The sequence below is a fragment of the Gymnogyps californianus genome, chromosome 3 (assembly GCF_018139145.2).
Source record: "Gymnogyps californianus isolate 813 chromosome 3, ASM1813914v2, whole genome shotgun sequence".
Classification (NCBI taxonomy): Eukaryota; Metazoa; Chordata; class Aves; order Accipitriformes; family Cathartidae; genus Gymnogyps; species Gymnogyps californianus.
The window spans coordinates 57,065,545-57,092,257 of NC_059473.1; the positions used below are offsets into that span (position 1 = coordinate 57,065,545).

The following is a 26,713-nucleotide window of genomic DNA, read 5'->3' on the forward strand; positions in this document are numbered from 1 at the left end:
TCCCCCTTAGACTAATATTTTACTGCTATAGAGTTACCTGTATTTTCTGCAGACTTGCTGAAGCTTCACTGATATTTTGAGGCACGTCAAAGCATTTGGCTGTGGTGACTTTTGCATTGATCAGCCACTGCTGGAAGTCCCTGAAAGCCATCCGAAATCTTTGCTGCAAGATCTGCTCTTTGCTCTGACATCCTTTTGAAGCTTGCAGGCAGAGGCTGGGTTTATCACATTAGGGAAGCAGAAGAGAGCGAGGGAGGGAGGGAAGGCAAGACTCTGTTAGGTGACACTGCTATTACTTAGTTCTCTGAAATACAATGCTAAAGTCAGGTTAACCTGGATTCCTCCTACCAAATTTAAGCACTTCACTGAGGCACCAGCAAATCCATTAGGAGCTTTCAGTTCCTTAAAAGCGAAGCATGTAAAATGGGACATAATTGTCACAGATATGACAGGTATAAGCGTTTCCAGAGAGTGACTCAGTGCACCTAAGTATGAACAGTTTCTGCAAGCCCCTTTCTTTCTCTAGGGACACGATGTGGAACTACAGCGATTACAATTCTAACTTCTGTGGCTCAGTTAAGTTCATAATGTTAGAAGGAATCCATCTGGGTCATCACACCCTTCTTCTACAGCTACAGAAGCCAAAAGCTTCTGCAAGAAACAACAGAATCTTGTGTCTGAAATGCAGGTGTCACACTCCCAAATAAATTGGCTAGAGTGACTTGAGAGAAAGCAAGAAAGCAAGCAAACACTAACTCCTCTGTTTCAAGGAACCAGCTAATCAAAGAAGAGTAAACTGAAAGATAAAATTAAGAAAAAGTTCTTAAATAGCTGGTATAGCTTGTTCCTCCTTCAGACAAATAAGCCATAGTGCTACCTCACAGTTTCTTACAAGTGTTCCTCTTGTAACAGGTCAGGTGCGGATATACATTAGTTTCAGATGAGTTTAGTGGCATAGCCTGGCTTTTAGAAAAAAAAACCCAAATTGCTACTTTTTACAACCTCTATTGACACCAAAATCAAAATAATGATTCTAATCATTGTATTCCTCTGTTTCTAATTCTAAAATTCTAATTAATAGCTCCCTAAAAGACAGCTCACACCCCCCCACACACATGGCATTGATTAACTATAAACAAGATGAATGTGTACCTGTTATACTCCTTAATCAATCCTGAAACTTTTGAAGAATGAGTACTCAAATCTCTGGAAAATCTACAAAGATCGTTCAACTGAGTTTTGATCTCATCTGTCATATGTTCAGACTTTACCAGAGCATCCAATGTTTCCTGTTAAAACAAAACAAATGAACAATATTGGTGAGTAAATGAAAAAAAAAAAAAATCTTTTGAATCAAAGTTTATCAGAATTTAAATTCAACTTTATTTATGATCTATGCACGTTCACTTTCAAGAGTATTTTAGCAGTCAAACCTACAGAAGCTTATTTGAAATTATGAGCTTCTAGAGACCAAATTTCTGGAAGCCTCAACTTTCTTAGCTCAAAATGTTCTCAAAGAACAGTTTAAGATATAAATTTCATTTTAATAAATGAGCTATGGTATTGTCAGTTAGCTGTATACATATAAAAGTATGTATAATTAGGGAATATCAAATAATATATGTTTATATAAATATAATTAGCCTGTTGGCTTGAGTTTAGCAAGTTCCATAAAACCTGTTTTGAGCTGTATTCAGAAAACTGATTTATGCACAAAGCTTTTAACAGCTTCAACTCTTTCACAGAGGGTTTCATAATGTAAAAGTACAGCTGCCCACAATCCTGTGAGACTAAATGGGTTACTGCCTGTCATTGCTGCACTGGAAAGACTCTTGCTTTGGAGACAGCTAAGCCAACAAAAAAAATGCTTTTGTTGGCTTAGCTTACGTCACTGGGAGAGGTGTGATAACCACTCCAACAAAAACAGTCCTTGTTGACGTCCACAGCATCTCCACTGCAGAATCCCGCCAGCTACTCCAGCATAATGAGTAGTGCAGACTTGGCTCCTCGTCTCGCTAGAAACTATCTTCTTCAGGCATTCCTCTTAAACTACCAGGGAGAAAAGACAATCTTCTAGCTAGTTACATTCACCATGGCAGAGGTTCTGCAGTGGAGGCAGGCCAGAGTGTTTGGCACGTATAGATTAGTTTGGCTAAATCTAAGTGCCAATCTGGAAGAAATGTACAATACAAACTTAAGAAACAGATCACATGCAAGTGAAGACAGATTTGAACAGGGACATGGAAGTGGGACAAGGAAGTCCCCAAATCATGTTTCTGAATATATAAAAAAAGGATGATTGAAAATATACATAGTAAACAGTTTGTAATAATCTATCAGCACAAAATTGAATGTTCAGGAAAGGTACAAACGATGTACACGAAAATATATGCAGAAGGTTTTCAAAATATCACCATCTACATTACAGAGATAAAAATGCTCACAGAGTAGATTTTTCACTGTAAAGTATTAACTAACTCTGCAATAAACAGATATCCCTTTATGTAAATCAAAAGTAAAAAATATTAGCAAGGGTCTAGCAAGCCGATCAACAGACTTAGTAAGAAGAGCAAATGGACAAAAGCCAGGGATTCAGCTCATGTCTGCTGCCCACAAGCAACTTTGTGCTTGCTTCATATCCCTTTTCCTGAAACAGTCTACAGAACTGTGAAATTAATTTTTTAAGATCTATACCATGCATTTCTGAGCAAGTAAAAAAAAAAAATACATTGCTTCTTTGTAGTACATGAACTGCCAGGAAGAAAAAACGCAACAATCCATTTTGAGAAAAATAAAACTACAAGCATGTGTTGGCTATGAATAACAGTGGTTTAGACCATAATCACAGCTTGATTATATTAACATTACTGAAATTTGTTTGCATTTATAGATCACAGAGAAGCCCTGTAAAATTAAGTCTAGAGACATTTCAAATGTATTATGTGTACAAACTTTCATGTGTTCTTGTGAGTATGAAAAAATATTTTGCTACAGCAGATTTTCAGGACTCCTCTGATTTACATTATTCATGCTCATATTATGGACTTTATCTGCTTTGAGTCACTCATACACCAGAAATCTGTTCAACCATAATTAAAAGACACTTGAAATATTCACACTGTCAGTTTGTTTCGATGCCATATAAAGTAACACTTGAATTAAGTAATTATGTAATAGCAATGACACTTAGAAAAAAATGTAAACTACTTTATCTTACTTTATGTTAAACTACACACAGCACTTTTTTTGAAAGCATTGGGAATAACAACACAACGGCCGTTACTTAAACACAGGATGTCACAAATTGTGTAGGGCAGGAATCACCATAATGAAATACTAACAGCTTTTTTTTTTGGTGAAGAAAACATGTCCTAAGAGTAGCACAGGGTTAGAATTGCCTGTTTTCAATGAAATTTTTCAGTTTCAAATAACCTGCCTCAGTAACTACTAAAAGATTATTCTGATGACATACAGCCTTAGGCATAACCTATTAACAAACAGGAACATTAACTTGCAAAACAGGGTACATTTAACTATGGTATTTTTCCATACAGAAGCACCGATAGCACTGTTGCAGCCACTTGGATTGAATTTTGAATCTGACAATTACCAAAATAATTTGCTGAATTCCAAGTGCAAGATCTGTTGCTTTATGTTGTACATACCTATAGGAACAGAGCTTGCGTTTAACAGAATAACAGAATGAGCTTGCTAATTCTGAGAATTAGGAAATGCATTTTTAATTCGTGGCCTTCGCTTACATGGCAACAGAATCACTGTGAGACAATGGAAATGGGAAGCTGCACTGGTATTTTACAATCACAATAGGACCTATCCCTGGGGTCCAGAAATGGAAGGATTACTGTCACATTTCCTCTAACTGTAAATAAAATTACATAGTAGGGCTGTGCATAGCAAGTCTTGAGATTTCTCTGCATTTTCCTCATTAGCCAAAGTTTATAACCATCTAATCTAAATAAAGTGTTGTTACATAGAGCTACAGTACACACACAGTATATATACTACTAATAAAAGCAATATCCTTTGAATTTAGTACTTCTCTGTTTATAAAATAAAAAATGTCTGGTAATTGCTGCTGCATGTTGATGGCAATTCCATGTCTTCCTTTCCCTTTTAAAAACATACAAACATGGAAGACTTTGCATATTTGTATCATTATTTGCTCCAATGTAATGTCAGCTTTGTTACTCCTACAGATACATACTGGCACTCAACAAGCAGGTTCCATAAATCTGTGTCGGGGAATTCTGTGAAAGGGGAAGCCACAGAAATAACTTGGCACAGACATTGGAGGAGGAGATTTATAATCTCAGTTCAAAGAGAAGGTGTTCTGGGTTTTTTTTAATATTTCTTCAGTCAAGGGGTCAGAAAGTAGACATCACACACCTCTCTTCCTTCACTGAAACTGCTTTTTTGCAACACTACCCTGAAAGGGAAATACTCTGTATCTTTTCTCAACATTTGTGATTCACAGTAGTCAAGATACATACAAACATATATATTGATTGTTGTGAATATATATATTTATATATAATGTGTGTGTGCACGCGATAGATACACGTGGAATTTTTTGCTAGAAGACAATCAGGAACAGAAGCAACCTCTCTATTTCTCTAAATTCCATTGCATTCCATAGCAAAGCAATTAGCAAGTATACCGGTTTCCAGTATAACTTCTTTAAATACTGGACAAGCTCTCTAAGTGCATAATGTGAAGGATATTTCAAGAAATGGCAAGCATAAGCTCAATACAGTCCTGACAAATTGTAAGTAAGAAACGGCTCCAGCTGCTACTTGGCTTTTAGGAAATGCTTCACATTTCTCTGACCAAGTGCTACTCTAGCTTGAAACACTGAGCAACTTGGAAGAGAAGTTCAGAGCTGGTGTGCTAGCTCCCTCACTTTCTCAGAGGCAAGCCCTGTTTCGAATACCTAAGATCCAGGCAGCATTTGCTAAGCCTCGTACAGCACAGGCCAAGGAGAGAAATATCTCTGTAAACACTGCTTGCTACAATTACAGTTACGACAAAAGTTTGAAAAGTTGGGATTTCATAGAGATATTTTTCACAAATACATTTTATTATTTTCTACCTGACAGTCCCGCTTGGCAGAAGTTTTCTGCCCACACTAACCGTACGTTTCCAACCGAGAAGCTGCTAGGAAAAGAGATGTGACCTTACTTTCTCCTTGCGCCAGCTCTCCACGACCTCCGCGTCGGTGTGCCGGCTGTCGAGGGGGGCCAGGCTCTGCGACCAGGCGGCCAGCAGCCCGCCGAACCGCTGCACGGCCTCCTCCAGCTGCGCGACCTGCGCCGCGAACTCCTGCTCCGACAGGGCCATCTGGCTCAGCACATCCCGCAGGCTGCTCTGGCTCCGGAAGGCGCTCTCTCCCACTGCTTCCAGTCCGACTGCAGGGCCTGCATCTCGGCGGCCAGCAGCTGGCACCCGCCGGCAGTCGTGCTGCGCTTCGCGGCGGGAGCCAGCGTCTCCACTCGGCCGAGGCGGCCCGCGCCGATCTGGCGGGACTCTACCAGCTCCTGCAAGGCGACATTGCCATGGTAACCCGCAGAGCCGCCATCGCCGCCGCTGGGAAGGGGGGGGGGGAGCGCCGCCGCGGGGCCGCGCAAGCCCGGGGGCAGCGCGCAGCGGGGCGCGTCCCGCACCGAGCGGCGGCGGCGGCGGCGCGCGCTTTCACCGCAGCCAGGCTGCGAAACGCTGCCGGAGGACGGGTGAAAATAAATCTCAGTCAAGAGAGTGCGCGGGTTTTACATTGATTCAACAGCGGTTCTGAAACTTTCACAGGCTGAGGGGAGAAAGAACTTCTTTTAGATACTGAAAATATTGTTTAGGTTAAGATGCAGAAAATAACAGCCTTGTTGTGATCTTTTACATAAGAAACACTGGTATGTAGCTGCTCACAGCAGTTTTGAAAACACAACTGTGCTGCTCAGAAAAAGCATTTTACAGCCTACTTGTGATCTGTGATGTGCTGTAATCGGTTGCACATGTCTTTTTTTTCTTTTTTTTTTTTCCAGAAGTGAATTCTTTCTACAGTGTCCTATTTCAATCTCACACATGCTACAAGGGAATTTTGGGAGTTTTCAGCTTAAGAAGCTGGAGAATATAAATATCATCCCAAACAGTGCATGCGAGAGTAACGTTATTTATTCTCTTGTTAGTCTTACGAGCTAAAAGCTACTATCTCCTCCCTTCCTCGTTTTATACATGGGGAGTTTGACCACAAAGGAGACTAAAAACTATCCACGAGTGTACAACAAATCTGTAATTTGAACTTGGGTATCCTCAATCCTCTTCTAGCAGTCTGTTCACTGGCCCACTCTCTCATGTTTAGGAGCAGACTAAAATGCTGCTAACATGAGTACCTGAATGTAAACATCAGGCACGAGCAAAACACGCAGTCTGCTTTAATGTTGCATTCAGGAATATGTAATTTGCTTAGGCACTCAAATACCTCGGAATGGATGCCAGGGTAAGGAGAGTATAGACAGGGAGGCAACCCATACATTTCTACCATGTTTGGGGAGAACAATCCTTGCATTGCTTTATGCATCTCCATTTCAGGCAAATCAGGAAAGGTTGTTTCTGACTTTGATTCAGACAACTCTGCTTATGGAGAAAGCATATTCGGGGATGAGGACAGAGCAGTATCATTAATCAGCTAAGCCACATTCTTCTGTGATGCCACTAGGCTTCCGCTCTTACAAACTGTCTCCGTGTGTGCTGTGGCTAACTCAGGTCTGATTGTCCTTTTACTCCATCAGTTTAACATGGGAAGGGAGGCAAAAACAGAACATAGCTTAGAAAGCTTGCTTTCAGCTCACTGAAATGTAATCACCATTTCAAATACACAAAGAGCAAGGTCCCACAGCTTTTTGGCTCTGGCCTGTTTTAGAGCATAAGGTCTGAATTGCAGATGAAATCATGAAAGCTAATTTATCTTACATTGATTTTGGCCAGCTTTTTCTGTATGGTTGATGTATCTCCAGATGCATCTGACCAGCGCTGCAGCTCTTCCTTTGCAGAATGGAGCCAGTCTGTGAATTCATGCACAGCATCAAGGTATAGCAAATGGTCCTTCACAATATCTTCCACTTTCCTCATTTTCTCCTATCATACAGATGAAAAAAAAAGACCATTAAAGTGCTTAAGCACTTTGGCTGGCTTTAAGCATGTGGTGATATAGAGTGCTGGTCTGACTCTATAGCATCCATTTGAATGATGAATAGAACACAGCTTATAAACACAGTGCTACACTGCACAAGGTTTGGTTTAGGTTGGTCTGGACAGGCATGTTCTGCTGGAGCAAAAGATGAAGCAGCCTTCTGAAAATGTATGCAAAAATGTACTTTAACATACCCTTTAACAGAAAATGTATTGTTTAATAGATGTTGAAGCTGCAGCCGTGCAACTCTGGCACGCTTTTCCCAGTACCCCCTGGAGAGGGTCTTACAGATCACCCATGAGTCCTCCCAGGGAGCAGCATGCTGCCAGAAACATAGCTCTTATTTAGAAGCACCAAGTCTCTATAAATGCTAAGCAGAGTCACAGAGATGTCCCATACAAAGACCACAAAGGAGGACTTCTGCTGTTCAAATGTGCAAAAGGTTCTTACGGTGCTGAGTCCCATTTGAACCATTAGATCAGAAGTGCTGGCCATCCCCAGCCACCTGCCTTGCAGCCCTGGAGGATGCTTTCCCTGACACAGACAAACAACAGCTTCATGGCTCCATCTCAGCTTTTTAATGTAATCTTAAAGTGGGGCCAGTTTACCTTACTATGAAAAGGTGAAATAGTGTACTGGTCTAGATTTGCCTTTGGTTTGACCGAGTAGATTTGTTCTTATAGTCTTGTGAGCTAACACTCAGGAATGTTTATCGAAACTAACCAAAAGTGAACTGAGCTAATCAAATAACTTTCTACTTCTGTGTGGATACTGTAGATCTAAGTGTCCTTAAATCAGTTTCAAACTAAACCACTTACTTATGAATTAAACTCCAGTTATTTTTAATTTTGAATAACTCAGAATTCAACTAATGCTTTTAAAAATTAAGTTAGATTAATAAGCCCTACTGTTCCCTCTGAAAATAATCATCATAATTTCTCAGAATGTGGCAGACCAACTAGACAATGGATGGTTACTAGATAAACAAAGGTGACCTAAAGTAAATCCTCAAAGTTTTTACATCTTAAAGCATTTTATGCAAAAACAGAGTAAGAAAATGTCCACCTGTGCCTGACTAAACAAAATAGCTCCCTAGGGAACCAAAAGAGCCCCAAGAAAGGCAACCATGCACCTCTGTTTACTTTGCTCACACCAAAATATAGCACCAGTAGAGGGGGACAGTGGAGGCAAAGTGCAACTTTATTTGGTCTCTTCTGGTGGCAATGGCTTCCACCAGTTCCAGTCAGTGCTGTTCTCTCCCAAGGGAAAGACTGCAAAGCTGTCTTTCTTGCTTAAGAAATTAAATTTATCGATGCATATTGATTTTAGGAGAACACTGCCATGCTCACTTATGAGACTCTTTTCACACAAGTTTAAAAGCCTCGTATTGAGTTCGTCAGCAATCTTGGTATTGCTCCAGATTTAATGCCACTGCAAGAAGTGGAGTTATATGAGGATGAAACTGCACTGATTCTCTAGAAACCAGATTCATAGCTTACTATTTCCAGTAAAAAAAGAGCAAAAGTTCATCATAAAACCAAAAGAGTGTGTGACTAGATGGTAATTACAGACTAGACACATCTGAGAGGGCTCTAATATCTATGGTCTGTTTAAAGCAGTAAAACAATGACAATATTAGTATATCTTACCCCCAAAATTAAAAAAAAAAGACCAAATCCAAAACCAAACTGCATGATTCCACATAATGACTTTCCTTTATCAAGTTTAGTAAGAAAAATGCAGATTTTTACTAAAGAAGTAAATTTATATGCCCTAGATTTAACATTTTTCCTAAGAGATAATTTGTTAGATCTTCACTAATTTTTTACTCTGGTACTATTTTTGTATAGACTATAGATTAATTACCTACAGGCCATCAGCACTATTCTCAATACATGAAAACCTGGATCATACTTCCATCAGATTACTGAATTTATATACAGTGTTTACTTCAGTCTCACATCAGCCTGTTATTATGTGGCCTCTTCCTGATGCAAACTTTCCCATTAGCTGAGAAGGTGGAGATTGTAACTCAGAGCTAGTGTCACTGTCATGATCTGGCTGGCAGAAGGTCTCAGTGAGCTCATGTATCTTTCCTTGGAAACCAAACAATACCTCTATAGCATGTGCAGTGCTTAGGGCCTTGAAACACCACAAAATACAGGCATATATCTTTCTGACAATAGGATTTCTCTTTCTGACAATATGTTTTCTGCTCAGGGAGGCATTTCACTATTCCCATTCTAGGGAAAAAAAAAGTGCCAGGAATGAATGTAAAAGAATTAGATGAAAATAAATCTGCAATAATGTCAGAAATATTGTTGTATATATGAAACTAGGAATAAAATATATGCCCTTCACTTTTCAAAAATCATAACCATACCATTTTCAATTCCCAATACCTATTTTGCATTCAAGTGAATTTTAGTAAACTATGTCCAACTTTTTTGTTAGACTCAACCATAACAAAAGGCAAGACTATTCAAACACAGTCAATCCTTTAGTTAGTTACTAAAAATTACGAAAATCAAAATTTTAGCCTTATATACAAAGGTTTAAACATTTTACTTACTTGAAATTGAGACCTTTGCCTTCATCTTACCTTGGCTACAGTTGTGATGTCATTAAACTGTGTTTTTAGTTCTTCTTGAGCTGCTTCTCCAAAAGAATCATCCTCTGTTTTTTCATACAGTTCCACAGCTTTTTCAATGAGTTGCTGCAAATCACCAGAGTGATCCTCTATCTCAGAAACAATAGCCTGGAAGTGGTCCAGCTGAGCAAACTTCTCCTTCAGACCAATCTGTGGTTCTAAAGGCTGTTCCACTTTGTGATCCATTTTCTCTAACCACTGCTCCAGCTGGTTCTTCCTTTCCAGATATTCATTCCACTGGCTAATGACAGACTCTAGGCAGCTTACATTAAAAGAAACACACACAGTACAGATGAGAGCTTTTGAAAAGTTTGAAAAAAAAAAAGTCTGCTTATACCTTAATTGTTACACTGTCTGTAGCCATGTATAATATGTTTAGAATATGCTTTTTCCTCCTTCTTGCTTTAGTTTTCTATGTCAACTTACATCTAAGCTGTTTTAGAATTTCTGTGTTCTTTGGGCTACTGCGTATAACTGATACAACTGCTTCCTTTTTACAGGTTACATGAGCAATCTGTCTGTCTCCGACTAACGAAAAGCACATTTCAGTGTCTGTGCAGCAAAGTAAAATTACTGGTGTTCTTTATGATCAGAGTAATAAAATGTACAGCAGCCTATGAAATTATTGAAAATTAAGAGATATAGTGGCAAGTTTTGGAAGAAAAAATCAATTATATATAGTCCAATTTACAATTTATAAGAAATACTCTCTTCTGTTATATATTGCTCCTCCTAGCAGATCACCAGATTTCTCTGGGATTTGTGTTGAGGAATGTAATTCTCTTTCCACTGGACTTAATGATAGACATGAGTATGGCAAGGATTTAACTAAAAATGTAATGGTCTAGCCTAATCTAAATAATATTTTATGACAAAAATTGGGTGAAATTAGAGTGAAATCTTAAAGGCAGCCCATTATAATTTTCTACATATAATTGTATTACAATTTTGGAATAAGTAAGAAAGTGGCACCACTTTCAATTGAAAAACGCCAATTTACCTACATCATGGCACCCGCCGTTGACAAGCTGATATTTAGGACCCAGATACCCTAGCACTCAGATTATCTACAATACAGATCTATGACCTTTCTGATGTAGATCTATGAGTTTTCTGACGCAGGGAAAACTGCTTTCATTAGAGAACTAAGGAAGTAGGATCATGCAGAAGTTCACCAAGGGCCCATTTCTATCTGGTAATGACTGGGATGATGGAACAGAGAGTGCTTGTAAAACCCACAGATGAAAGCAACCAGGAAGCGGCTGCAGCTAGTTGGATGACAGGACTGAAATGTCAGATGTTCTTAAAAGGTATTAAAAAAAAGATGGAATTTGATGATGAAAATAATGCTTTGCTTAGGAAGGAGAAATCAGATATACAAATACAAAATTGGGGATAACCACCTAGGCTTAGTACTGTGGAAAAGGATTTGGAGATAGTAGAAGATAAAGAAGTTAAAAAAAATCAACAGTATGATACTGTTGGAAAGAAAGGAAAATCTCATTCTGGAGTGGATTAAGAAGAGTGTTGTATGAAGGACACGGAAAGTATTGATACTCTATTCAGAATTAATAGTCTCAAATACAGTAAGAGGTCAGCCCACTTTCAGTTATTATCTTTTAAGAAAAATGTAGACAAAGTAGTGATAGTCTGCAATCTACTGAAAAAGAAACAAGGAAGAAAGAGGTCCAGAAAGTATTAGCACTGAGAAACTGAGAACCATCAGTCTGTCTAGAACAAAGATGACAGAGGCCTTCAAATACATAAAATGTTCTCACACAGGCAATAAGAAAAACTTTCCATTTCTACCAAGGTTAAGACAAGAAGAAATCAGCTTAATTTGCAAGAAAGATTATTTGGAGTGGATATTAGGATTTTTTTAAATTAAAAAGCATCATGAAAGACAGAATTGAGACACTTTCCTAGCATTTTGTAAGGAAAAAGTAGATAAATATCTGTTAGATGTTCTTGGTCCTGCCCAAGTACAGGTTCATTAACTCAGAAAGCCCTTTCTAGCTTTTTCTCTGTATGCATTTGTATGATTTCTATTTATTTTTAAATTACCATCAATTACCATCTCATATGAAATTTGATTCATCTGATAGGGTCAACTCATCTTTTTACAGAAGGATGTATTTTTTTCAGGCAATTTTGATTCTCTCTGATGATATAACTTTCCCCTCAGTAATGAATGAATGGACTCCTACGTGCTGTAAGGTACCACTCTTTGTAAGCAAAGATGGCAGGGTCTGACCTGTGTCTTCCAGGGAGTTTTACCTCTGCCAATTCACTGAGGTGCTGATGATGTCATTCCATACGTCCTTCAGCATCTGAAGCTCGGTTTGTATCACCTTTTGTCCTTCCTCATTGCTGCTTCTAAGTGCTTGTTCTCCTTTGCCAATGGCCATGTTCAGCTTAACTTCACCATCACCTTTGAGTAAGAGGATCTCCTGTGAGGCAAAATAAGTCAAAATATCAAATGCAACCTGCTGAGAGGCGAAAGCTGTTATTCTTTCAACAGTGGACACCATCTTCTCTGACCTCATTTATCCTTGACAGCTATGCCCAGTATGAATTCCTAGGCACCTTTTCTTATGCCTGTCCCTTACTATGTGCAAGTGATCCAGCAGTTTTTCCCACAGCCATACAGGTATTTCACTGCATTGGTCATCCTAAAATATTGCTCACATTGCAATAGGTAAAGAGTAGGTCAAGCACTGCACAGAAAGACAGCACCACATAGCTAGAAGAAACCTCAAGAAAGCCATGGTGGGATCTACACTGATGACCTTCCTAATAGATGTTTGTCTAATCTGTTCCTGAAGACCTCCTGTGACAGATACGTCACAGCCCCTCTGTGTCAATTATTCCAAGGCTTCCCCTCCATTAGAAAGTTTTTTTGGACCTGAATACACATTTTCATAGTTTGTTCTTCCTTATTAAATGTAACACCTGGCACCTGTCTACATTAATCTTCATCCCGTTTTGCATACTGCAGCTCCCAATTTGTCAAGATCACCTTAAATTCTAATCCTCTCCTTCATAACTGTAGAAGGTATAAAATATAAAAATATTCCTTTTCCATTGATGTGGCCCACACCTAATGTTAATCTTCATGCATAATCTCTCATCGTATCCTTCTTTACCTGAATTTGTGTCAGTCGTCTCTCTAGTGTGGCTTTGCTACCAACAGTGCTCCCTGATGATGCCAGTTTATCTTGAACCTCTTTCACCCATGACCACATACTCTGTAATGCCTCCTCCAAAGTGAGATGCTCTTGGAGTGCAAGCTGACATGTTCGCAGCTTTTCCTTGACAGTTTTGACCATGTTTTGATAATCGGTGAGATGTTGAGAAGCCAGGCGCACTTCCCTCCCTGCACCATGGCCTTCTTCATTTAAAGTCTGTGCCATTTGGGACAGCTTATCAAAAGATTCCCTGAAAGAAAATAATGAGACTGAAAATCAGTTTCAGAAAGCATATGATATTGTTATAGCAACTATCAGAAGTTATGAAGGTTGCTGACATAATTACCTACTCCACCAGTGACAGAGTTCATAGTTAACAGAAAAATCAGCTGGGAGAGACTGAAAGGAAATACAAGCAGTGTGTATTGATTAATATCTTTACTTGTGTACAGTGCCATTTCTTGCAGATTTTGGTGCTCAAAATTAAATCTTTGTTGCACATTTAAATTAAAGATAACTTTTCTTTTCAGCTGTCAGACTTTCCACTTCTAAATGAACTGCTACCTTTTTGTACCTGACAAAGCTTCTGAGAAGTTCATAGTCTTTGACAGGTGGGAAGGCATGATGGAAAGGTTAAGCCATTTGTCCAGGATTAGACACTGACTATACAGCCTCAGTTAATCTCAATCTACCGGATCACCTTTCCTGATACCCTGTGATTACAGGGAATTTACATCAGACCAAAATTTCTTGCATCAGTCTCAAGGGGATAGGCAGTGACTGGGTGTTTCCTTTTAGCATGCTGTGAGGCTTGAACAACTGACTACTATTTCTGTTCTATCTTCACCAACCTAATAATAAAAACAAGAATTTGAAAACCCACTGTGTACTAAAAAGGGCAATTACTTCATCATCTATTGGCTAAGTCTGAATTCTAGACAGATTTCACAGCCAATGTGGATGTTATTTGAGCTCTTTATAAAGTAAGCTATATGGGAAAGGGGATTCTACTAACCCGGTTGGATCTGAGTCTTGCAGGACAGAAAGAGAGAAAATTTTAAAATGGATATAATGATAAGTGTCATTTTTACTATTGCTTTTACAAGCAATATTTTTAAGATTTTTTTTTTTTTAAAAGGATATTTTTCAGTTTCCATTTATTAATGAAGTAAGATAAGCTTTGCTTAATGAGAAATGTATCAACATCAAATTTTGGAGTTGCCTTCAAATTCCAATTTCCTTAAAACTGGAAGTATCTAGATTCAGTCTCTTTTCACAGAGTATGTTGTAACACCTTTCTCTATCTTTCACAAACACACTTTACCTCAACAGTTTAGTTTCACCGTTGCTTTAGCAGAGGAAAAAGTGGGAGTATTTTAGGAAATGTATTTCATACTACCTTGAATTCAGTAACTCTTCCAGGAACTTTTCCACTTTCTGCACCTCCTTTTTCTTCTCAGGAATAAGCTGTTTGCTCTCTCCTAATGCTTCTGTGCTTATTCTTTCTTCCATTTCATGTATCCACAGGCCAAGTTTCTTGTGCTGATCTTCAAAGCTACAGAACAGATAATTACTCCCTTGAAAATATTTCTCAGGTGGACTAAAGTTAGTAAGAAGTTAACTCAGTTCTTTCAATATCCACAACACCAGGAAAATAAAGCTAGGTACCAATTTCATGCTTCGAGAATAAGAGTTGTACACAAAACATAATTCCACAGTGACTACTAATCTAAAAATATTCAGCAACTCTCTAAAAATGTTCAGCAAAATCATGGGAACTACAGTGAGAAAAGAAGCCTCCAAAATTTAAAGTGACAGTGCTTTTATTTATTACTAGATTCAATAAAGGCAGATGAAAAGAAAGCTTTTTCCAAATCCTTATAATGATTTAGTCTAAGATTAAAAAATGGGTAAAAATGGGCTTTTACTCAGTATTGACTCTTACAACACCTGAAGTGTTGTGCTTTCAATTTCTCCAACAGAACGTAACTGGAATCTCGAGCGCTGAGAACTCAGCAAAACAAGTTCTGGCCCTAAGTTTGAAAACCTTTTCCTTACATGAAGGCACACCATCTCATCTTGCTGTTTTACCCATTACTGCTACACTAACTTTGCTTTCAATTAGCAACAGTTTTGAATCTAGTTATACCTAAAAATATTTGAACTCCCAAACTTCCAGCCCTAAGTAATAATTTACGAGTGTTTTCTTATTAGCTCCTTAGGAAATATGTCCATCTGGAATGGGACAGGACAGACACATGCTGTGTAAAAAGTGTACTATCTTCAAACCCCAGGGCAGAACTTGAAAATTCATTACGCCTTTTCCTTCCAGGAAATTGCATTTAAACTACTGAGATCCCAACTGCCAATTTGGGATTGCATGAGCTACACAGATCTTCCGCATATATGATCCTGACCTTTCATTCTTTAACCAAATCAATACCCTTGGAGCAAGACCTGTAGCTTTGTTTTTAGCAGACAACTTCATTTTTCTCTTAAATATTTCCAAAGAAAAAAGCAAACAGGACTAGAATAACTGGAAATAATTTCAAATTGTGCCCTGTATTTCTGCAGCCGGACAATTTCATGCAGTCCATCTGTGACTACTGGTATTACTCACCTTCCCAGGTGTGAGGCACAAGCTTCCAGGGCCTTCATATCATTCAGACACTGGCTGAGGAATTCCTGGAAGTTCTGGTTAGACTTCGCTACTTGCTCCTGAATATGGCTCACAACTGGTTTGGGTAAGCAAGCATACAAACTTTCTCCTTCCTTGCAGGCAGCATCTAACTTGTTCTGTCCCTCACTAACAGAATCCAGCACACTCTATGTAATGAAAGAATACAATTTAAGCATGAAAGATTTAGTAACTAAAGATAAGCAATATTTCTATTAGAAGTGGTCAGATTTCCCCAACAAGATGAGAGCCATGTCTAGCTATGGAAAAAATTCTAAGCAGATAGCTCAAATAAAATTTTATTAAGTGGTGCTACAATTCACAGAGTTCAATTTTCCTATTTGGTCCCGAGGTAGTCCTGTCTTTCTCTGGATAGCTTAGTCATGTCCTGAAGATGTTATACATTTCAGGAATTAGGGCTGTTTGCAGTAGGTGTCTGCTATTTGTGTTCTGGCCCATCAAAAATCTACACAGATAAGCTTTGACATATAAGTGTTAATCTGAAAGATTGAATAAGCAATAGTGTAAGAAAAAAATAGGAAAAGGAAAAGGAAAAGAAGAGAAAGAAGGCAAAAAAAAGGAAAAAAGATTAAAAATCAGAAACAAAAATAGTTTAGTTACACATAAACCTTCCAGAAATTAAATTCTGATCTCTCAGAACAGTGAACACAGTTTCCACTGTATCCCTCTACAGTACATATTGCTGTCTTGAACCATTCTTACATTACCTTTTTGGAAACAAAAACAATAAATATGATAGCATCTACAAATTATTTTAGAGATAGAATTGGATACATGTAGTTAAATTGCTAATTACTTTTTTTTTTTTTATTTGTTCACTATACCTGCAAGTCATGTAGTTTTGCCTCTATGGCCTTGCTGTCTCCAGACCTGTCAGATGATTCTTTTACTGCAGCCTTCACACCAGAAAACCATTCCTGGAATTCTTGCATAGAATCTTATTTAATAAGAAAGTATAGAGAAGAGAACATTTTTTTAAGAAGCAGCATTATCTACAATTATCTACATTATCTATATACAGCTGTCTTCCACAATTCTTTTATCCTTCAGGAACAGTGTGTAAAAGCTAACAGTACGAGTCTCATTGCTTCAATGACCTTGGGGAGTGGGATTTATTTCCACAAACAGTTAGATGTTTCCACTGTAACCATCCAAATTTGAACAGTCACACTAGGCTCCCCTTTATAAAAAGACAGGCATTTTCAGTCTATAATATGTCCCAATTTAATGTTAGATAATATCTAGATTAATATCTTAATAGATAAGATTAAAAATTGCCTACTTCTCTCCACTGACTATCCAGGGAACCCAGGAAATACTTCAGATGGGGACTCTTACATTATAAACATCTCCATTTGGTTATATATATCTCTATATGGCAAATACAGAAAGTGTATGTGTGCAATAGGGATGTATACTAAGAGTGAAGAAAGGTGGAGCTGAGCTTGCCTTTCATGCATATTACTTGTTTAAAGTTGAATTTTGTTTTTTTAAAATGCTTTGTTTCGTAGCAGTTATCAAATGAACATTTGGGAACAGGATTTTTTGAAAGGCTCCATACAAAAATAAAGCTGTAATTGCAAGTGACATCACTGGAAACTCTGGCAGACTCCAGAATGATTCACGGCTGCGGGCTAATGGCTCATATTAACAAGCCTGAAGACTCACGGAGGAAATGTTTTTCCAAGGACTCTTGCATGCTGGCCTGTGTTCTGGAACAGAGCAGATTCACAGCTTCATACTTCTTTATTAATGAAGTGACAGTGCCACCAAGAGTTTCCAGCTCTACAGAATGGTATTTGCGACACAGGCTGTTCAGGTTCTCACGGGTCGAGTCAATGCTGCTCTGCTGAAGCTGAAGGTCTTTTTGTGTTTCCTGAAAGTGAAGTTACAAGACAAATACGACATTTGTAAAGAAACAAGAGAGCCCTCACTTTTCCTCAAGCATTTCTGCTCCTCCCATATGCTCTTTCCTCCTACGGTCTATTGCAAGTCCTAGCCACAATGAAGGGAGGAAGTACTGGATCACATTTCCTGAATTTCCAAGTGAGACGAATCCTGGAAACTAAAGAGCCATCACAGAAACGTGAAAAATGCTGTTTCTCATGGTTTACTACTCTATAAAAAATACATACATTTCAAGGCATATTGAATAGCAATAGTTATTTTCAGCAAAGTCTGAAGGTACATGTGAGATGCAATGGTATTTGGTGGGACTTCTGAATGAAAGGGAGTTCTCATCTGACTAGAGAGGAACATTTTTTTGAAAATTAAATTTGAATTGGCTAGTATATCAACATTAACAGGTGCTCACACTGAAAAAATCTCCATGGGGTTTGTCATGTTATGATGTGCACAATCGTATATAATCAAGAGAGCTCCAGATGTAGACAAAAGAATTGCTATATAAGAGGACTGAGGAGGACTTCTGAGGTAGAAATTTGTTCTCAATTTGAAAACTGAGTTCAGTCCAGTGTCTTTTACTGTGACGAGTTGTAAGTTCATAACTTATATTGCAAGGGAGTCAATAGACTTGTAAACATGCTAGAGTAATGACTGAAGAGTTCAATCTAACAAAACCAGTTCTTGTCACAACAAAGATCATATTATTCATTATAATTTTCTAAAAACTCTGTATAAAGTTAATAAATCAGAACTTTTGTTCATTGTTGAAACTTCTTAAAGAGTATCACTGTATTATTTACTAATATTCTAGCAGCTGTGCAGGAGATATATTTTTTATCAAGTGAAAATTAAGTATAATGCTTAGCAAAAACTCTGATAAAAACCCAAAGAACACTGCATAAGAAAAAGTATATTCATTTTCTTCAGCACCGACCTTCACTTTATTTAGAGCTTCAGGATCCAGGTTACACGCACAGCTTAACAGTGTCTCTTCCACTTTTGTTAACCAGTCTGTCATCTGATCAATAAACTTCTGTAACTGCACCTTCTGAGTACTGAAATCTTTCAGTGTCTCTTTTGCTGTCTCTGACATTTCTTTGGCATGTTCCAACTTCTGCCTCAAATCTGATTCTATAAACTAAAAGCAAAATGTTATGTATTAAAGCATTTAAATAAAACATTTATTATGGTGAATGTTTATTGAAAAAATGGAAGGTAGGAAAGTGACACACAATGATCATTTTACTCTCCTTACATCCATAACTAAAGATATTTACATAAATAAAAAATGTCAGCCATTCAGGATTAAGTCTTAGATATACAGTAATCCAAAGAAGGAATACTAATTTATAAAAAGCCAGACTACAAACTGTTGAAGTTATTAAACACTTCTGAAAAATTAAACAGTTGATCTTTTTCCTTTATTAATTTGCCATATATACAGAACATGACATATACACATCTAGCTCCATAAAAAGAAATATCAATTGTTGAGACTTAAGAGCACTGAGGCTTAAAGTATTTCAGTGTAAGGCAGATTAAAGTTAAAGACAATACAAAAGTAAGTTAGAATACTGCCCATTAACCTGTTCAAAGACAGCAATATGTGAAATTATAGTAGATGTTAGCCGTGCACATATTACTAATAAAAAGTAAATCAAATCAGTCATAATAGGGTAATATTCATAAATGACCAATTACTGAAAATTCTATTAAGGAATTGTTTATGTTCTTAGGATATGAGCTGATCATACCGTAGTTTACTTATTTAGCATTTGAATGTTGGCAAATAATTTGGGGATTTATGTTTAGTTTGTGAGGCTTTATTTTCAAATTTGCATTTATAGATCAACTACAATTATTTTATTGTAGGTATGATTTAAATTTTTTATTGTATTTGTCATATTTAGTAGATGGAAATAGGTGTGTGTTGGTTAACAGTGATATTCTACAAAACAATTTGCTTTAAGTTTTGCTCTGTAAGTGGACAGATATTCATTATGAAACATATGATTAAACCTGAATTTTCTGAACCTCTCACATAAAGGAAACAATTTGGGAGAACATAAGTACTTTCATGTAATTTGCACATCTTTATACTATAGGGTTCTTGACTCATATCTGATTGGTAATTTAGGCTTATGCATACAGTAACGGCAAAATGTGGACAAGGCTTGAGCGTTATATTATGTTCCGTTAAAATCTGATAAATGGTTTTGAACTAAATATCTATCAAGATATTTCCCTGCCTGTGGAAATTGCAGAAGTCAGCTTATCTTTTAAAACTTCTGACACTGAAAGTGAATAATCTCATATACCAATTTCCATTTGAAATCAAACATCCAAAATAGACATACTTTGGTTTTGCATCTCCCCTAGAACATAAAAAATAAGGACCTAGCCAATAATAAAAGTTCAACAGCTCACCTTTAGTGTTCATATTTTACCCCTCTCTTATAACAGCTACTTCAGGGCACTAATTCCGGTCCACTAAAGAATACTTTTGGTTTGATAAAGCAAATAAACATATTTTACTGCATTATAATTCTTTCAAAGAGGCAAACTATGTATGCATTCACATATGATGTGGCTTAATATTGTGCAGTGTAGAAAATATCATCTGTTCCATATCTGGTCAGGTACCTTATAAACTATTTACTCTATTTTGATTTAGTAAAAAATACTTTTACAACTCTAATGTTCAATTACTTTATGACATACCTTTTTCAGAAAAAATCAAAGTTAACTAAAGAAATATGAACAAAGAATAGTTATGAAACATATAAATAATGCTGTATCTGTCACCTTGAAAGAAAAAGGCAGTACTGGAGAGACAGAAATTTCAGGAGGAGTTTCTTAGTTATTTGAGCACAGTCTGTGATTACCAATATCTTTATTTTACCTGGAGATCTGCAGGAGGCTCTTGACTATGGGTCAGTTCTTTGAGATCTGAAATTTTGGAACTAAGCTGCTCCAACTTCACTTCTTTATCCTTGACTTCAGACTGTAAAAGAGATGCGGTCAAAGTTTCATTCCAAACTACAAGAAGGTTTTAGACCTTCAGAAGGATGCTCCAGCAATTGCAAAAATGAAAGAAAATGTAAACAAAGTTTAGCAACCAGAGGGAAAACACTGTTGTTCTATTAGTTTTCTTCTCTAAAAATCTCCCATCTCTTTTTCTTTTCTAGACTCAGTTCAGAGATTTTTTTCCCCTCCATTAAAATAACCACACACATTTTTAGCATTTAAAATGCACTAACATTAGTTTCTCAAAATTGGCAGAATAAAGATGGGAATGTCATTGTTTATTTGACTGGAAAAATCTACTGTGGTTGTTAGGTTCCACTTAATGGCATGCAGAGTATAATACATGTGCTCTCTGGTTTTTATTACAAGGAAGTGAGCTCTTGGAAAAAAATTAGACACAGAAATAAATTTTAATCTCAAAAGGGAATTAAAAAATGCTGCTATATATGCACTGACATATCTGGACCTTGTATTTATTGTGGTCATATAGATCCAAGTTATAAAGAAATATTCTACTCATTGAAGAAATAATAGCAAAGTGAAAGATAAAATCATAATTTGTATAATTGTAGTTCTGAAGTACTAGGCAAGTAATTGGTGTGTGTATCCTATAACCCAAACTTTCTTTTCTAAAAAAATTCAAACAGATCACTCCAATTAAAACACTGGACAGTGGATTTCAGGATTAAGTTGCTGCACTTAACATCTGCCCTGAATGGTAGAAGTTCAGGTGGCCCCAGAAGAATCTCAGGGGGTATTTTGTGCTAAGGAGGGTATAATATTAGGTGACTGATCAAGAAAGTGACCACTGCTATGGACCATATAAAAGACACACTGATTATTTCTGTCCATGCTCATCTACTTCTGATTGCTGAAAGGGCAGGACCCTTCTGTCAGTGAACTGCCTTTCCTCTTGCCTTTGCAAAAGAAAGTGCAAAAAAAAGCGTAATGGACTATGCATTCTGTGACTGCAAATGTACGCACAGTCCCCATGTCTTCTGCTATTCTGGCCCTCCTGTGAATCAGGTACACCTGTGGTTTGGGTACTGGCTGCTCTTACTCCGAATCAGTTTTAACAGTCATGAATTTAGGTGGTCTGATTGCTATACTAATCAAAAAGATGTTAGATAAAGCTTGTCCTGAGCAAAATACTGATTTAGCACCATTTTGTATTCTATCATACTACTTGTATATGTTCACTGTACCTTTTCTTAAGGACATCATTTATTTCCAATGAAGTAGAATATGGCTCATTCTGTGGTTGATCTGCTGTATATTTTAAGCCAATAGAGGCAGAATGCATCCTCAACACTGGCTAGATTTCTAAAACAATTTAACACTATTCAGAAAAGAAAGACGTCATCTTACTGAAATTGTTAGAACCTGACATTAAAATTTGCCCTCCAGTCCCGCATATCTTTTTTATTGTCTGGAGAATCTACCTTCTTAGATGAGATTTTAGAAACTACTCATTTTTTGCTTAACTTCAGCTGAAGTTGTCTAAAATTTCCATCAGTTTCTACTGGAACACAGTTCAGTCCAATACCACGCTTTTTGAAATTTTTGTGCTTGTAAGAACACATTGTCATGTACTGCTAGAGCCAAAATAACTACGGAGCCTAGATTTAGTAAGAGATGTGCCGTTCTTGTTTCTGTCAGAAGCAAGCAGTTTCAAAAAAGGACTGGAATGGTGTCAGCTAGCCATTGGGTTAGTGGTACCACTGCTTGAATAGGGGACATGGTGGTCTAAAACATCACAGCCTTATCTACGTGCCTGATATCACTTGAGATTTTGGTCCACAACACTTTTATCACTGATTTATGGGTAAGCACCTGGAAGTCTTTCAGGAGGATCTCCATTCTCTGACTGTTACTCAAGTTGTTGATGCCTTCATTCAGTTGAGAAATGCACTTATTGCACCATCCATCCATTTCATCTCCAGTTTTCAGGATGTCATCCCATAGAGACACGCTTACACTCAGCTGGTTGATGTTGTCTTCAATTCTTTCAGACACCTTTTAGGAGAGGAGAATGCATCAATAGCATTCACAAATTAATTTTAGATTTCTTTATTTTGCAGCCAGTTGTAACACAAATGCATCAAAAATAATCAGTAAGCCTAGGCGAAATGATTTTCTTAGTTAGGTTTAAGTTCTGAATTCTAATTTCAATTTAGTTACCCAGATCATAAAACGAACAAAAATGTGACTGTTTCTAAAAATTTGTATATTTTTACTGGGAAAGAGTTTTATGTTCAAATAAACTTTATCTTTAAAAACAACTACATTTATCTTTCTTATGTAATATAGGAATTTGCTAATAAAGCAGTGTAAATATGAAAATGTAAAATATTAGCTTTGATATTATGTTTCTCTGCTATCATGTTGTCTTTCTCAACATATTCACATCTTTTATGGTGTAGCTTAATACAATTTACTGCCTAATTTATTTAGTCCAATATACTTTAATAAAGTAATATTGGCATACATTAGGTGAGAATCCAATCCAAATTTATGCTCAGAAGTGTGCACTGAGCAAATTTATACTAGTAACATTCATACATTGTTATAAGACTTCGTTTTAAATATATCAAATGGATGTCACAACTTTGTGTGTACAATGGATGCCGAATCCCTATGATTAACCCTTTGAGATACACTTCAAAGTAAACTTTACTAAACAATTGCACTCTAAGATCCTAAGAAAATACTAATACTGTAACCTTAGCCCAACTTAAAAACTGTATTCAGTGTATAAATACCAGACTCTTACATCTAGCCATTTGTCCACCATACAGTTCATATCTGTTTTTACCGCAGTGGAGTCACAGTTATGCACTCTTTTCAATTCTGCTAACAAATGTTTTCCTTTATTGGTGAAAGTATCCAGGTCTTTTTGTTTAGCACTCAGATCATTCTTGGCCGCTTCATGCTGTGGACATAAATATTTGCTTGTTTAATAAAGCCTTGAAGAAAGAAAGAAAAATCCAGTTCTCCAGGCACCCATCCCTAGCCCTGTGGTATACGTTATGCATTTGATAATTCTCATTCAACATGCCATCTAATATTTAACTATGCCACAAAATACAGAGCAACTGACATGGTTTTCTGAGGAGCATAATCAAACAGTATGATTGTTCTTATAAATAAAACACAAGTGGGAATAATAAATTCTGAATTTTCCCCACTTGGTAACCAGCTATCTTCGCGACTTAAGGCAAAGGGGTTTTTTATTATTCTTTCTATTCTTCAGACTCTACATGTCTAAAATTGAATAATAAGAACCCATCATTGACTAACTAGTAACTAAAATCAATTCTGGAATTACAGCAGGGTAAATAGGGGGTGTTGCAAACAAAATTTAGAATTGTAAAACCTGTCACTCCTAGATACTCTGGAAAACAAAAGTACAGATGTGTTCAGAAAGGAATTAGACAAAATCTTCAGGGCTACTAAGTTTGCAATTCTAGGCATAGGGAGATCTTTAAAACACAGTCACTGAAGAGGTGACAACATACTGAGAAAGGATCACAGTAAGCATCTCATACTTTTTTCTGGAAAAAGAAAGAAATCTTTCTTTTACAGATCAGCGTTAGAGATAAGCTACTAATCTGGATGCAGTATGGCCATGTGGCCACGCCTACTTTATTATGGTAGGAGTTGTGCAAAATATTGCGCTCTGGCTCCTTCAGGCCTAGATGTGGCCACTGTTGTAGCAGGGAATTCTCCACAGCCCAAGGCTCACATTAAGGAGAGGAATCATATGGAAGTTACATGCATTTCTTTGTTACACTGCCGGGCTCTGTTCTGGCTTTCAGTTCTAGTTAAAATGTCTATTAAAAAGAGGCCATAAATACACACAGTTTAGAATGAGGTTTATACATAGCTGACTGAAGAATTTTTAATGAAAAGCTCAATAGGCTTCCAAATGAAATTACCCTCTGAATGAACAGAAAGAATTTAACTCAGAACTGTTTTTCCTGACAGGCTGATGGATAGCAGAATTTAGAATTTTAGAAATATGATCCAGTGAAATGAATGGAATGCAAGGATCCAAGTTCCTTATCTCTGCTCAATGGCCAGTATCAACATTGTACCCCATGGAATAAGTTGTCTTAGGGAAAGAGACAGACATAAGACTTGCACACGTCAGAAATGTGTGCAATTCGTTTTCTTTTGTTGACTTTTATCTATTAAAAAAATTACCCAATATGGAAAAACATTAAAGTATGTTGACTGGAAATATCCTCCCATACTGTGATAGGAATATATTCTCAAGGTATTTTACGGAAAGAACAGATAACTTATGCTTTCCACATAAATTAACATTTTGCATCCCTAGGTGATAAAATTATAAATAGCAACAATCAAATACACATTAATGGATCTCACCAAAATGCTGAAAGGACTATATTCTTTCCTCATTAGAATCAGTACAATTTAAACCCTGAATGCCAGTGTGACAAGATTTGACAGTAAATTCAAGGAACTTTAAACACAGCTCAAGGGCACCTTTCAAACAGAAAAATCTATCTAAATCAAAGATCATTTAAATCCCTGAAATGAAAATATATGTAATTACCTTCGATAAAGTTCGCCTGACATCTTCATGATCCTTCCAAATGGATTTGATCACAGAAGCACTGTCAGCACTGTCTATGACTTTCATTACTGTTGACTTCAAGCTCTGATATTCCTTCATCAAATCGATAAGAATGCAGGACTGCTCCTTTCTGTAATGTGAAAAGGCTGTGTTAGTACCATTTGCTGTCATGTTTCTGAAGGAAAGAGAATGCGACATAGCGATTCACCATGGGAAAATCAGGATGCAGTGCTAAACCTGTTTTGGGCAGCCAAGGAAATACTAATATTTAGGTTTTACAAATCACTGTGGGTGCATACATCACAAAACATCTCACGGAAGAGACTATAAGAATCGCCATCTCATATATGTCAGAAATCAAAGCAACTGACCTGAGCAAAAGAAAGACTGAAACTGGAATTCAAGCTTCTCACTTCCTAAGTTTAGCATCTTACTGACTGGAAACCACACTATAATGATGCTGGCACTCACAGCTCTTTTTTTTTTAACTTGTTTCTTTAACATGGAGTATTTTTGCGGGTAAAAAGAAGCAGAAGTAAAGACTAAAGCAAGGCAAGATAAGTCTGACTATTTTGTCCTCCAATTGTCAGATGCATGCTTTTAGGTCTAAAACATTACATTCAACTTACCTGTCATTCTACTGAGAACAGAATAACCTGCTGCTAAGAACAGGCCTAATATTTTTTTTCCGTCCCCTCTCTAGAAAAGCCTATTTCTGCTCAGGCAATGTACAGAAGAAAAAAATCTATCCAATCCATTCCTGGTGTTTATACTGAAGAGAGAGAGGGAAGACTAATACTTTGGATATGTTTAGTTGTAGAACAGTGTTTGTCAATGAAAGGAATTGGGGAAACTTGACATTGCCAAGAAAGAGAGGTAATTGCTTTCAGAGCTGGCTCTTCTCTGAATGCTCCAAAGAGCTCTCCAAAATAATCAGGTTCAAAATTCTGTCTATATGAGAGAGAAAACAGTTCAAAATAATTAAAACTAAATTAATAATTTAAACAAAAATTAACATTATTTTTATGTTAGAAAGGAATCACGAGGTACCTGAGTATCTTTCAGTTTTAGGTATAAAGATGGCAACAGCTACCCCAGTATGTGAAAACTGGACAACTCATTTACCCTCAATAATGCATCTATAAGGCAGGGACAGCTATTTTGTTTTCTTCACTACCAGGCTGGTACTGTCTAGCTTCTGGCACACGTATGTGGAAATTGCTTGGTTTACTACTATTAAGGACTTCTAGAGGTAAGAAAAATGGATTGCAGCAACATGTAACATGAAATAAAAATTAGCAGCAGTGCTGAAGAAAAAGGAGCGAAGGACAAACAATTCCTTTTCTTCCACTTACTTCAGATTTATACATCTCTTAAAAATGCACTAGAAAACCAGACTGAATTCAGCCGGAAAAAAACACCTGAAATGCAATTCATTTAG

The 26,713-nt window shown here is 37.1% G+C and overlaps 1 protein-coding gene across 1 annotated transcript in view; it reads right to left on the minus strand.

The window, feature by feature from the left end:
* Positions 1-26,713, minus strand: part of SYNE1 (spectrin repeat containing nuclear envelope protein 1) — a 261,240-nt gene that overhangs the window by 157,996 nt on the left and 76,531 nt on the right. Inside the window, 17 exon segments of the mRNA XM_050895131.1 lie at positions 38-215; positions 1,153-1,289; positions 5,200-5,405; positions 5,408-5,555; positions 6,982-7,146; positions 9,804-10,113; positions 12,129-12,301; positions 12,998-13,289; positions 14,439-14,594; positions 15,660-15,865; positions 16,562-16,674; positions 17,406-17,613; positions 18,577-18,780; positions 20,545-20,646; positions 22,503-22,685; positions 23,443-23,601; positions 25,252-25,402. Of these exon segments, the coding sequence (XP_050751088.1) occupies positions 38-215; positions 1,153-1,289; positions 5,200-5,405; positions 5,408-5,555; positions 6,982-7,146; positions 9,804-10,113; positions 12,129-12,301; positions 12,998-13,289; positions 14,439-14,594; positions 15,660-15,865; positions 16,562-16,674; positions 17,406-17,613; positions 18,577-18,780; positions 20,545-20,646; positions 22,503-22,685; positions 23,443-23,601; positions 25,252-25,402 (3,091 nt within the window).